We start from the raw sequence: 14,638 nt of genomic DNA on the forward strand, positions 1-14,638 counted from the left end.
TGCATCACAGAGACTCTGCCCTCTGATCCCGTGAGCAGCCAGAAACATGCCAGGGAGGTAAACTGCTGCCTCAGCACCAGCCTGGCTGCTTCTGTTTCTCTTCTGTTCCAGCTCCCACCTTGCTGGCAACGGTCCAGAGAGCGGCTGCGAATCATAGACAGGATTGCAAGCCAAAGAGTTTGGGTGGAAGAAAAAAGAGGGGGGCTTGCCTGGCCTCGTTCTTGTGCTGCTTCTGCTTCACTGTTGCTGCCTGCTGCCCTTTGCTTCCCACCATATTTATGGGATTTCATGGGATGCATATGTTGTATGATGCCAGATAATCCTCAGGCACATGGCACCACATCTCACAAACTCTCAATATTCTCTCCCTCCTTCCCTTTCCCCCCCTCTCTCACACACCCTAAATAATTCCTCTCCGCCTACTTTTTTAGTTGTATGCATAAACATTTTTAGCCATTGCAACAGATGCATCTGCAAACATGTCTAGCATACTTGTCAGGCAGCCAGAGCTGGCCAAAGCTCATTGGTGACTGCACAGTCCTTTGCAAATACAGGCCCTTTAGCTCCAAGGACAATGTGCATCCATGGATATGTGGTCACAGGTTCATTGCGCGGTCAACTGTACACGATGCCTCAGCAAGCCAGTAGCAAAAACTAAAGCTTAGATTGGCTTCAAAATCTTTAAACGAAGCCTTATTTGAGCTACAAAATGAGGAACGCAAGACTTTGGCCCAGTGCCTTGCAAAATTCTGCTGCATTCTAGTATATTACTGAGTGCATATATTAATCTAGTTGCCTTTAAAAACATACTGCAGTCCAGATTAAATCATATTAGATGGATAATTCTATGTTGCATCTAACTGGAACATTTAAATAGACATAATTATATAGCACCATTGGGGGGCCTGTCTGGATGAGAATGAAAACATGATTCCTTGCTTGAAAGATTTAACAAATTAAATGGAAAAGATACCCCCCCCCAAAGTAGCAAGCAGAAGTTTAGAACAGGAAAGAAAAATATTGGAATGTGCCATGTTCCAAAATAGAAAATATTAAAATCAAGATTGGACCATGCTTTAGAGGAAGAAGCACAAGGCCCATTTGTACATTGCTGGAGTAGAAGAAGAAGCCTGTCTGCATAACTGGATCTCATCTGTAAGGAGGTGCCAAGTGGCTGAGGTGTGTGAAGTGGTTCCTTATTATTTTAATTGTCATTTTGCAGTTTGTTTTAAAATGCTTTCATGCCATATTCCACTTGGGGAAGGCAGCATAGAAGTCTCTTAAGCAATCCTCACGGGGAGAATCTTTTCTCCTTCTCTAAAAATAGCAGGTAATCCAAAGAAGCTGAATATATAGGAAAAATCAAGGCAAACAAAGGGAGCCCCCCCCTGCCCAGTGCATGGACTGGAATGTGCTGCCACTGATTTAAAAGGGAGGGAGACAGAAGCATGGAGTAAAGCCTATCTGCGGCTGCGCTGGAGGCAGGGGGCCTCCAATTGGTGTGGAACATGTGAGGACATTCATGTACAGTGAATGTTATGAACTTAATTTGTTCTGGAGGTCCGTTCTTAACCTGAAACTGTTCTTAATGAGAGGTGTGCTTTTGCTAATGGGGCCTCTTGCTGCTGCTGCTGCGCCACTGGCACATGATTTCCGTTCTCATCCTGGGGCAAAGTTCTCACCTTGAGGTAACTCTTCCAGATTAGCGGAGTTTGTAACGTGAAGTGTTTGTAACCTGAGGCGTTTGTAACTCGAGGTACCACTGTATTGCAAATGGGTTTTGCACAGGCATCTGGCTTGGCCGCTGTGAGACCAGGATGCCGGACTAAAGGGGCCATTGCCTGATCCAGCAGCCAGGCTCTTACGTTCTTACGTGCTTACACCAGGCCTGGCCAGCGCAGAGGCTGAAGATTGCCTGCATACAGGGGCTGATGTGGCATATCCTTTTCCCTTTCTGGTCCAAAAGGAAGGGCTAAAGTTAGCAGCCTCATACGCTACACCATTTCACTAGCTTGGGCTCTGGCTTCTCCACACGAGGCTCCCTCAACCCTTGTTTCTTCCATATAGTGATGCTGCATACCCTCCAACACTCCTCAGATGAAAAGAGGGACATTTCTCCCTCCCTCCCTCCCACTGACCCGCCTCAACCCCCCCATTGTTTGTGCCCCCCTGCAGAGCATTTCCACCACCACTACGGCAACGGTTTTATTTTATTCTTTGGTAAATTTACAAAAAAGAAAAACACACACTAATAAATACATTTTAGAAAGGGGCAAAATTAGGTGCAGATGCACAAAGCATTTTTTTAAGCAAGACTCCTTGTGCTCTGCTCCCCCTTACTCCCTGCCCTCTGCCTGCAGCAGCTTCTCCCGTCCTCCTCTCCCGCTTTCCAGCAGATGCCCAAGGGAGAGGAAACAGTCACATCCTGGGATTAAATCAAAAGCCAGGATGGCTTTTGTAATTCCAGAACACTTGGAGGGTATGGTACTGCCACCTTCTATTTGTTTCTTGCAAACCCAGTTCAAGCTATACTGGATTTATTTATTTTTGGCTGCCAACTGGATTTGGCTTGTTCAGATCTGAGCAAGTGTTGAGCAGTTGACTGCAAAACTTGCTCAATATAGCATAAAACCGTTGGGGGGGTTGGGAGTGGATGTGCCTTGAATTCAGTTTAAAAATTGTTAATGAGAATCCACCCTAAGTAGTTTTTTGGACAAATTGGCTTTAGGTTATGGATGAATAATGCTGGCAACATTTAAAAAAAGATCTGTTCTGATGGTGCGGGTGTGGGAATGGAAATTTAAATGAAATGGTTGCATATTAGTCATGCAGCCAATCCATTCTTCTTGGCTCCCTGCTAACACCTGCTCAGTTGTAATATTCTTATGCTACCCACAACATTACCTGGAAAGAGTTCAACTTGTATACAAAGGAGTTAGATAAAATCTGCAACTAAAACCCCAGAGCAACCTCAGAAGCCCCCACCCCTTCCCGGTAAAAGCACAATTTCATTTCACATCTTCAGCTTGTTTCCAACTCCAACCTTTCCCCCAAACTTTAGTTATGGATCCTTTGAAGAAATTATTGCTTCCTGCTGGTATTCAGCCATGACCATTTTTTTCAGCTTCAATAAATAACAAGATGCTATCTTACTCTCATCTTGCCCCTGGTCCAAGGATGACTGTTGCCAAGTCCAAAACACTGAAACTGTTCTGAGCAGAAAAAGTAGGAAAATTGTTTCAGTCGATTTTTGTTTTTGTTCCATAATTAGACAGTTCTATACATAGCTTTATTCTATTTATATTTTATAGTTCACCTTCTCCCAAGGGATCAGGGAGTTATGATAGCATAAAGTGTCAAAAGAGTTCCCAGTCCAAAAACTCATTACTTGAACATAGCAAAGCCGATCACCTCTCCCTTGGTCTTCACCAAACTGCAGATCTTCATAAACCGTCCAGTCCTACTGGTGGAAGTTGCCAACTTCAGATTTCAAAAATTCTGCTACGCAGGCAGGACAAAGGTGGGGCCCACATCAGGTCAAAGCCTGGATTCTGGTGCAGGGTGAAGCTGTCCAGGTGGTCATTGGACTTGACTGTCCAGGGCAATTTCTTTAAACAATTTTTGTGACTTGTAGCTTTTCTGACCCAGTGGTAGTTGGATCTACCCAAGTTGCCTTTAGAATTAGTCCAGTGTAAGATGGATGCCCGAAACACAGATCAAACCCCAGAGGCTAGGAAAAATATACATACGCGTAGTATTTCACAGTGAGATCAGGATCTAAAATAAGAATTTCCATCTTTACTGCACCTTGCTTGTTTGATCTTTGCAATGCGACACAACTGAATTTATGTTCCATATTTGTCTTTCCCTTCTCTTCCTCAGAGTCAGACATGAGAAGACAGATACTGTTCGCTGCATTAAGTCCTGCCGACCGAATGACGTCAACTGCATGTTAGATCCAGTTCACACCATTTCCCACACAGTCATTTCACTGCCCACATTCAGGGATTTCACGAGGCCTGAAGGTAAACGCTTTTCCTCACTCTGCAGAAGTAGCCTATGGTATAAACATCCCAGAAGCTCCACCTACAGAAAGAATTGCTAAGAGCCGAACGCATAGCAAGGCTGAGAAGGTCTTGTCATCTGGGCAGCCCAGGACCTCCAGACCCATTGCTAGGTCCCCGTCCCCCCCAATGTCCACGCTGCTGGAACGTAGCACAGCAGTCATATAGCAGGGGACCTATGCCTAAATTGCTTCCTTTTATGGTTTTATTTTATTTCAGGCATTAATATACTGTACTCCTTTTCAGGCCAACTTCAAAAAGCGATTTACATAATATTATTACAATAAGTATCAATGAAATGGAAAAATGTTGTTGTAGTTGTTCAAAAAATGAAGTTGTTGTTTTACAAAAAACACAATAAAATTGAAAAGACAATGAAGAGGCTGTAATGGCTTTTTCTCTCCTCCCCTCAGGGCAAGATGGTTCTGCAGAGTTGCAGATGATGGGAGGGAAGGAATTAATTAACACACCTGTGCAGGTTCTAGGCCAGGGGTAGGCAACCTAAGGCCCGGGGGCCGGATGTGGCCCAATCACCTTCTCAGTCCAGCCCACGGATGGTCCGGGAATCAGCATGTTTTTACATGAGTAGAATGTGTGCTTTTATTTAAAATGCACCTCTGGGTTATTTGTGGGGTGTAGGATTTCGTTCATTCCCCCCCAAAAAATATAGTCCGGCTCCCCTCAAGGTTTGAGGGACGGTGGAGCGACCCACGGCTGAAAAAGGTTGCTGAGCCCTGTTCCAGGCTGCAGGATGAGGGTCTGTCATTCCAGGGTCTTAGTACTCCTCTTGCAGTATTAAGTCACTGGCAAATGGAGCTCCTGCCCTTCCACCCCAGCAAGACTTTTCAGTAAGTCTCATGAAGGAGAAGACAACCTGAAGTATAATCTTGCTTTCTTATTTCTCTGCTTTAACTTTTCTGATTTGCAATTGCTGAACAGGTTGCACTGCACTGATTTAAATGTTTAATTGTTGCCATTTTTAGCTTACTTCCGGTATCTTTCCCCTCAGAGATTATTTTCCTTCGTGCCATCACGCCAGCATACCCAGGCAACCAGGCAGACATCATATTTGACATCACCGAAGGAAATCTGCGGGATTCCTTTGACATCATCAAGCGCTACATGGATGGCATCACTGTGGGTGAGGAAAAAGTTCTCCTATTATTATTGAATTCAAGGAAATAATCAATAAACATTGGCTTATTGCATCCTTTATTAATTTTTATTTATTTATACATTATATACACCTAGCCTTTAGGGTTACAAATCCTACAAGGCATCTTACAAGCAAATTAAAGAAATAAAAATGAAATCACAATATCAAATCAAATGATACTTTTTGCCTCCCCTGTTTGAAAAACAACGATATTTTTCTGTTCAGTGCCACCAAGTGAATGTATGGAGTACACAGGCAAAGCTGAAGAAGCTCAAGCATGTGTATCTCTTTCCTAAATTGTCGTAATATTGTTACCGAACAAAAACAACACAAGAAGCTGCATGTTGATCTGCAATTCTCTAGAGAAGGAAAACCTGTCCTGTGGCTGTCTAGATGTTGCCACGATAAACCTCCAATCACTTCTGTTCATTGGTCATCCAGCCTGAGGATGATGGTGGGGTTAGCTATTGAGAAGCAATTGTATTTTAATTTGTATTTTTATGCTGTGTGTGTATATATATATATATATATATATATATATATATATATATATATGTGTGTGTGTGTGTGTGTGTGTGTATTCTTAATTAATTGTGTATACCACACTTCAGTCATAGATCTCAGGGCGGTCCACAGCATAAAAATACAAGATAAACACACAAAACACACAATAAAGACAAGAACGAGAATGAAACAGTAACCCTCCCTAAGAGGCTTCAGTGTAAGTGATGCACATATCTGCTGAATGTGACTATTCCTACTAACGTTGTCGCTGCTGCTGCTGCTGGTATCTGGGCAGACCAGGCTGCTATTTTGTGCACATTGCAAGAGTTGGACTAGTTATCTTGGTGATGGTCACATAACAAGAGTCCTTCTGTATTTTTGCTTTGAACTTATATGGATAGTAGTTTCTTAAATAAATATTGCTAGAAGCTGCACTGGGGTGAAATAGCTGGCACACACAACATAGACAGGCACCTTTTGTAGCTCAGCCTGAAGGTGGCGCTGTTGGCTTTCCTGTCTTGTAGCAACCCAAATCCTTGTAACATAAATCTAGGTTTATTTCATAATTTATCGAGCAGAAATGTGAGGCTGCATGCCAAGAGGCAACATGTTAATGCAGGCTTATAAGCTCCCACGTCTTAAACAGAGTTTGTTGATGAAAATGACAGTTAAATAACTGGAGGGTTGTTTTGTGTTTACGATGAAGATTATGTAAAAATGGTGGACGGGGTTCTTTGCTTTCCTTGTTTATATGCTACTGGCCTGCTTTTTGCTGTGATGGGTGGGGCTCTTTATTGTATTGTGGTCAATGGAAGGACTTGAGGGTGCTCCTGGAGAAGAAGGTATTTCTCTCTGTGACCTGAACGTTGTCTCTCCTCGCAGCATCTCTGTCAGGCTTCCCTCTCTTCACCAAGAGCACCCACAAGGCCAGGGCCTTAGCTTTCCCCACAGAAGTGAATGGCAACCATTCGCTTAAACAGGATAAAAAGGGCTCCACTCAGATGCCAATCCCTGCGCTTTGCCATCCCAAACCTTTGAAAACCAGGCCTGCTGTTATCTGCATGGCTTTGCAGAGCAGCTGGTGGCCCTCCAGGCTCAGGAACTGGAGCCCAACATCTGGAGGGGCACCAGGTTGGGCAACACTGGGCTACGGCTTGAGACTTTTAGATACTGTTTAAAAATTGCCCCACGTTTCTGTCCAAAATTTGACATCCACAGTAGCTGATAACAAATGGAATAAAGCAGACAGAAAAACTATAGTAAGGATCGAAGGACCAATTTCTCCAAAACTCCCCTGAGCTGCCAGCCAGGAAAAGAAGCAAAGATGTCAGTAGCTGTCCTCCTTCCCTGGGAGGTACAATGGAGGTGCAGCTAGAGACTGAAAAAGCACTTTCACGCATGGCTGTCTGGCAAATTTCAGTCAGCAGCAGGAGAAGATGATCAGATCTCTGATGCTGAGGGCAAGAGAAGCACGTGGCATGGGAAGAGGCAGCTCTTACATCTTGAGTAGTTCTTTTTATCTGCATTAACCACTATAAATGGCACCCAAGGCACCTGCACAAGTTGAAAATAAACAGCTCCTTCAGGTGACCTGTTTACTGAGCCTTTATCCTGATTTTATGCAGCAGTTATACAATGCCTGCTCTTTGTTGAACATCCATTCCAATTGATTTGTTGGGAGATTATACATTTTCCCATCAACCAATCATTTCCCCACACATTTTAATGCATTTCCTCCTCACTTTCCTAACTGTGAAAGGTGGTGGTGTACCCTCCCCCAGTGGATTGCTGCACCAGAGTGCTTTAATCCACTTTAATTGCACAAACTGATATTGTCCAGAATGCAACTGAATCCTTCCTGAAAACCAGTACAGTGGTACCTCAGGTTAAGTACTTAATTCGTTCTGGAGGTCCGTACTTAACCTGAAACTGTTCTTAACCTGAAGCACCACTTTAGCTAATGGGGCCTCCTGCTGCCGTCACGGCACGATTTCTGTTCTCATCCTGAAGCAAAGTTCTTAACCTGAAGCACTATTTCTGGGTTAGCGGAGTCTGTAACCTGAAGTGTATGTAACCCGAGGTACCACTATAACCACCTCCAGGGGAACCTTGTACTTAAGAGTTACTAAAAGCCAACAATAAAAAGCAGCAGCCCGTTGAGTGAAAAATGCCCCACAAGCCAGATCAGTCCACAGGAAACATCCTTAGAACGCAAATGTCTTCGCCTGATGGCAAAATACTGTTCAAGGGCGGCTGCAGGGGAGCAGGAGAGATTGGTTTCCTTGGGGAGTGCATTCCACGATGCGGATGCCACTTTGAAGAATGGCCACTCTGTGCCCTCCTCACGGAGCTCCCCTGGTTGAAAGAGGGGAAACAAAGAGGAGCTTTGTAAGCACAGATGACTATCATACCATTGGTTTACAATATATACCGATATGTAAACAGACATTTCAGGTTCTGTCTCATTGCTTTCTGCTGTATGAGGATCACTCTTTGGTATTTTTGCTTAAATGGCTCAATCTCTTCGCCTGACAAGCTCCCCTTCCCGCTGGGGTTGCCAGGTCTCCCAAGCTCTGATGGTTAAAGTTCTGGAGCCTAACTAGGGAAGAAGGGGGTGCAACACAGCAAATGGCCAGAGATATCGTCTTTGGGATCAGTGGGCAAAACCCCACCACATTTGGGGGCTCAGGGCAGAGCCTGATGGATAGGGAACACCTATACAACTATGGTTGGCAAAATTATCTGTCTGGCCCCCCCCATATTCTAAGCTTTGGCACAGAAAACAGTTTCTGGGGCTGAGCCCTGGTGAATTTTGGCTGTGATTTATCTGTGCCCTCAAAATTTAGCTCACTTTAGCCTAGGCTGGTGATGGTCACAATATACATGCTGTACCAGGCTGGGAAAGAACTAGACATGCAGGATTCTCCTGCTGATTTCTAAGCTTGGGTTCCGAGACCTGGCTGGCCCCTTTGCAAAGAGCCCCAAAGTTTAGCAGTTCATTCTGCAAGATATTCCTTGTAGCCTTAAATCACGGCTGAACTAGGGGAAAGGGTAAACAGAAGTAAAGCCTCAGCTTGTTCTCCTTAAGCCTTTTTACAGACTTTCTGCTACATACCTTTTTGTTTTGTTTAGTTCCGCCCCCCCCCCTCGTACCTTTTAACCAGCTGTCAATGAAGAATTCGTTTTCAGCTTGTACAAAAAGGTCCTATTAAAGCCTGGGGTATTAGAGAGCACTATGCAGCTTTTTCCCTCTGCTCTGTGTTGGGGTTCCGTAATACCACCTGTGTTCAGGCAGGGCATTCAACTGCAGGATGTTTTCTCTCCTTTTCCTCCCCCCCCCCCGGCCCCAACCAGGCACTTACACACTTACGTTTGGTTAATGGAAAATGAAACTTTTGCCCTTGAACATTGCTGTTAGTAGGAAACTTTTTCTGAAACCAACACCGTCAGGATATTATGATGGGGCTCACATTCGAAGACTGGCCCTATAGCAGGCATATGGTTGGGTAATCACAGGCTTTCAATCTACTTTCTGTCTGACGGCATTTAATTTCTAGAAAAAGGAGACGTCAGGTGTGTTTCGGAACCCCTTTTCCCCAGCAATCAAACTCCAGGGCTCTTCCTGCTTCCTCTGATCCTGCCTCTTTTCACTGGGAAAACCTGCTTTTTACCACTGAATTGGATCGACGCTTGCTCCGATTCAGCGGTCAAGTGTGGCCATTCCCAGGGAAAAGAGGTGGAGCAAAAAGGAAAACCACTCTGACCCATGCCTAGAAAGCAGGGGACATAGTGGTAAACCTCTCAAACTTGTGCTTTTTAGTGTAGACAAACAAATCCAAAATTGTATTAGGAGAGCATTTATCGAAAGCAAGAGGAGACAGTGGCGAGTCAATGGTCCTCTGCATCCACGGCCATCTGGTTTTGTGCCTTACTGTTCCAGGGCTCAGTTTAGGCACTAAAAACAGATACTGGAACTGTGCCCTGATGTGCTCTGGCATAAATTAGGCCCTGCAATTAGCCTTATGAAAGCATAGCAAAATAATTATTCCTCTCTTCATCTGCATAGCCAGAACTGTGCGCAGGTATTAATTCTGCAGAGAAGGCACAGAATAGAGAGTGGGATGCTGAATTGAAGCTGAGTCAAAGGGCTTCTTCTCACATAGCAGGCAGAGGAGGCTTGCTTTGTGTCCAAGGGCTTTTCCCCCTTGCCCTGAGCTTTCCCCACAATGCACCACTTTTTACCACCGAATTGGAGCAAATGTCAGTTGAGGATTTCCACAGATTCCCGTTTGCTCTGATTCCGCTTTAAAGACTGGAAAACTCTGGAGCAAAAAAGGGGTGCTTGGAAGGGGAGCTTTAACTAGCAGAGCAGGCCTGGAAAGAGCAGAGCAAAGCTAAGTGTGACTAAGACCAAACTGGGGGCAAGATGATGTAGAAGCCCCCTTTCCTAGTCTTATTCTTGGAATTTGGTCAGGAATTAGAATGCACAGCAGCTGAAAAGGATTCGTTCTTCAGAAATTCTGCTTAAAATAGCAGCTCTCATCTCTAGGTAATGATGGATGGATTGTGCAATGGCTTCTGGGCCCAATCCTCTGAATTAGCCCTTTATTTTCCCTGGTAAATTGAATCACGCAGACGTGGCCTGGTGTGTGCCATGGTGCGGCTTATAGTCAAGAAATGGTCAAGGAGTGGCACTTGCCACAGCCTTGGTGACATGACTATGCTATTCAGTTATGAACAGGATCCTGCTCTCTCTCCCCCTCCACTCCCTCTCTTTGTGTCTCCCCTGAAACTAGAATTTGGGGCTACCCAGCTATATTGATTGGCAGTGGAATTAGGTAAAAATAAGCACTTCTTTACACAACACATGATTAGTTTGGATGGTCCACAGTTGTAAGATGTGGCAGTGGTGATGAGGTTCTTTAAAAAGGATAGGTCTATCAATGGATATTAGCTATGACAGATGAAACCTCCATGTTCAGAGGTAGTAGAGCTGAATACACTGACAAAAAGATGTGGGTGTTGCCTTTATGCCTTTCCTGTAAACTTCTGAAATAGTCAACCTGACCACCGTTCGAAAAACAACACTGGACTAGATGGGCCTTTGGCCAGTCCAGCAGTTTTTATGTTCCCATGTACTTACCAAAGCTGAAATGGCGCTAAATAATGTGCAGCAAGGGTGTGTCCCCATAATTATTTGCAAATTTGCAAATTTGTTTGTCTTTAAGGTGCCACAAGATTCTTTGCAATACGTGCAGTGTGGTTTGAACTCTCCAAATTCCATATTCAGCGTAAGGCTAATGTTCCATCAGCACAAGGGTTTTTCTTGTGCTGTGTAATTTTCTCCCTCTCTCCTCTCCCCACGTGCCCCCTTAATCTGTTCTTGGGGTTCCCCCCACCCTCCAGAGCAGATTTAGAGATGGTGGGGGGGCAGGAGGAGGGGAAGTCCTGTTGCACTAGTGGGAATCCTTGCACTGGCTTCCACTAGCAGTATGATTCAGTTGAATATGGCCCAACACATTTTTATTAAGTATGTCCCAATTAGTGCAACCAAACTAACCAAAGCAAAATATTTCATGGTATGGTGAAGAAAATTAGTAAATCCAGAAAGCTGAGTGAGACATGAATACAAACACAAATGTTGCATTAAGAGCGTTGTCCCATCTAATTGACATGGACTGTGTGTGCTAAGATGTCAGAGTCCACTTTTGGCACAAGAAGGAAACAGGAGTCCGCAACCTCAACTGATGCAATTGGCAGGTAACATTTAGCCTTTTGGTTGGCCAGTCTTTCCAGAATAGGTCCCTGGCTCCTGCTTTTGTATAGTTCAAGTGATCTGCTTGCTTCACTTCAGATCTAGTGGCCTCGGGGATCCTGTGCTGGATTCCAGGTCTAGATTCTGGGACGATGCTCTGCAGCTCCGCATATTGCCAGCTCAGGAGTATTTGCGAGGAATGAGTTAAACAACAGAATGGCTCTTTTAAGTTTAAGATGCAAGGTTATTAGCAAACTGGCTAAGTGATACAAAATACAAGCAGAAACCAGACATGAAGGTGAACTGCCTGAGGGGCTGACATATTTTGAAGGCGGGCAAGAGGGAGGGAAATGTAATTATATCTTACAGCAACATAAATGAGCCAAAAGAATACCTTCAGCATCTGTCTGCAGTACCAGAAATCCCGATGAGGAGAAGCGTTAGAAGACAAACAATGCTAAGTTTAAAACCAGCGCCCTCCTGGCACTTGCAATGAGCAATGTTAGATAATCTCTATATTTTCCCCATTCTTTTTGGAATTTTTGTTTAGATCATCCCCTAATTGTATCTGTCATTTTGGCCAATTCAAGGTAATAAAATAATTTATCTTGCCTCTCTTTTTTTGTTGGTACTATCTCTTTTTTCCAATTAAGATTCTCGCTACTGATGTTGCATACAGGAATATTCTCTTATTTTCACTTGCAATGTTGGAGTCTAATATGCCCAGCGGAAAAGCTTCTGTCTCTCTTTTTTTTATAAAGGTTTGTTTAAATATTTTCTTCCGCTTATCATATACCATATCCCAGAAGCTCTTAATTTTATTACAGGTCCACCACATGTGTAGCAGCGTCCCCTCTGCTTGATTACACCTCCAACACATTTTGGATTTTGTTTTATACATCTTGAATATTTTGCTAGGTGTTATGTACCATCTATAAAACATCTTTAGAAAAATTTCCTTTATGGCTCCTGCTTCCCTTCTTTGCCACCTTCTGCAAGGCCAAATTTTATTTTCTCTTTTTGTGCAAGAGCACAAAAAGAGCTACTTTAAAAATAGAAACATCATGGATGTGCCTCCAGCAACAGCCAGTGAGAAAAGGAAGGCTGTATCCTTTCCCTTTGGCTAATGAAAACCAAATGGAAGTAGTGGTTTCGGTAGCAGGCTGTGTGGCAGGAAAGCATCACCACACATGGAAGAAAACTCCACACCTACACCACATGCAGCGTGCAATTTTGTATTGACTTTTCTGCCCTTATTCAATTATTCACGGATTGGGATAATTCAGATTTATCAGAGAGGAATTGCGGCTGTCACTTGAATGAGGAGGATTTCATGAGAAGGATATTTAAGAATAAGCATAGAAGAGACACAGGAAGCTTCAGCTCCACATTAAACTTCAGTGTGGATGAGCCCAAAGTTATTAGCCAAGAAAACCAACAACCTTTATATCAAGCTCAGCAGAAAATGCCCAGTTCTCTCACTCTCTTGCCTCCCACTTTTGGTTCTGGCCCCTCACTGTGTGACCTGACATGTGTGCCTCACTCCCACAGTCTAGTCCAATCTTTGGGAGAAGTGGGTTTGTTGCACGAGACCTCCCAGTCACCAATTTGTCAGTGTGTGATTGCCTCCACGCAAAGAGAGTGATGGTTTGGAAGGGCCTTGTGACTGACCTCAGACCAGAAGTGTGGCAGAGTGAGCCTTCAAACTGTGAGCCCTGGTCTCCCCTGTTTATCGAATATTTTTGCCAGGGTTGGTTCTTGAAGACCAGGTCATTCTCCAGGCACTAGGATGATGGTGTTTGTCATGCTTGCCTTGAAGAGAGTCTTACAAGCCCTTGAGATTCACATGACTGTATCAGGAAATCTTGGCACCTTCACGAAGCAAGAGTTACTCACTGAGCTTTGTAACATTTGTATACCAGAGTTCCAGTGCAGTGTTGTCAAGTTCCACTGATGTGCCTCCTCAGATGAGGCTGCATGCTGGGCCCAAGGGCCTTTGCCTTGCCCTGTTGCAGGTAGAGTGGCAGGCTGTGTCTGAATAAAGGCAGGTCTGATCCTGCTGCTCTCTCAGCATGGTTGACAGATGCAGCATCCCAGCCTGGAATGTACCTGTTGACAGGAGAGCGATGTTGTCCTTCTTGCTTTGACACAGCAACTGACATAGCACAGAAAGTGAAACTTCAGTGCATGTAACTGTAGTTGTTATTTTAGCCTTAGTTCTTGCATTTCCCCCGCTCCCAGGATGGCTAGCTACCCATAAAACACAACAGTTAAAACGGTGCTGAAAATCGCAACAAAAACCCAACATTTTCACCCCCCCAAAATGGGACTTCAGTGCTCATCAGCAGGGTTGTGCCCAAGCACTGGACCTTTGGCACTGGACCTTTGCCAAGTGTCAGAGTGCCGGAATGAAAGGCTTTCTGGCGCTCAGCAGTCGGATGCACCGGAGCTCTGGTGAGACCCTGCTGGCTTGCACCACAACAAAAAACGGGAAATCCCAGGATGCAAACAGAAGCTGGGATTGGCTTCTGTGATTCCCGGATGTCCCCCTTAAAACAGGACAGTTGAGGGGTATGTAATACAGCCCCACACAACACAGTAATCAAAGGCATAAAGTAATCAGTGCTGCAGTTGGCTCAATAGGACAGGGGTGTGGAAGCAAATTGTCTCCCCTATCGCTGTGGGTCAAAACTCAGAGAAGGGTGGGGTTATCCAACTATCAATCACCTGACGGTGATGTCCGGTGACCCTTTTTCACCTCTATGGTTTGAAATCAAACTATGTGGGGAAATGTGCAGCTTGCAAAATGCTTTGAAAGAACCAAGTGCCAGCTGATACTTGGGTCTTGTGGAGCACTTTGCAAGAGGCTTTGCAAGACCCAGTGATCAGGTGAAGGTCAGCTGGGGTGTGGTATGGGCCAAAAATGGCCTTATGGGCCAAATGAGGAGGCCTGAGGGGCTCCATTAGGCCAGAGGTCCCCCCCTTCAGTAAGGCCACTCTATGATCTGAAGGCCTGTGCAAATAAATAGGTTTTTAGCTGTCACTTGAATGAAAATCAGTTTGGGGCCACCAGATCTGTACAGGGAGGGAATTCTGCAGACGGTGCTGCCCCTGAGAATGCCCTACAGGGCTCCCCATCAGATCTGAGAACCTGGGTTG

General features: G+C 44.6%; 1 protein-coding gene across 1 annotated transcript in view; it reads left to right on the plus strand.

The window, feature by feature from the left end:
- Nucleotides 1-14,638, plus strand: part of FBLN1 (fibulin 1) — a 56,603-nt gene that overhangs the window by 35,764 nt on the left and 6,201 nt on the right. Inside the window, exons 15-16 of the mRNA XM_083615629.1 lie at nucleotides 3,883-4,025; nucleotides 5,074-5,205. Coding sequence (XP_083471755.1) covers nucleotides 3,883-4,025; nucleotides 5,074-5,205 — 275 coding nt within the window. The remainder of the gene's footprint in view (nucleotides 1-3,882; nucleotides 4,026-5,073; nucleotides 5,206-14,638) is intronic.

This window comes from Podarcis filfolensis (genome assembly GCF_964270895.1).
Source record: "Podarcis filfolensis genome assembly, chromosome: 5".
NCBI lineage: Eukaryota > Metazoa > Chordata > Lepidosauria > Squamata > Lacertidae > Podarcis > Podarcis filfolensis.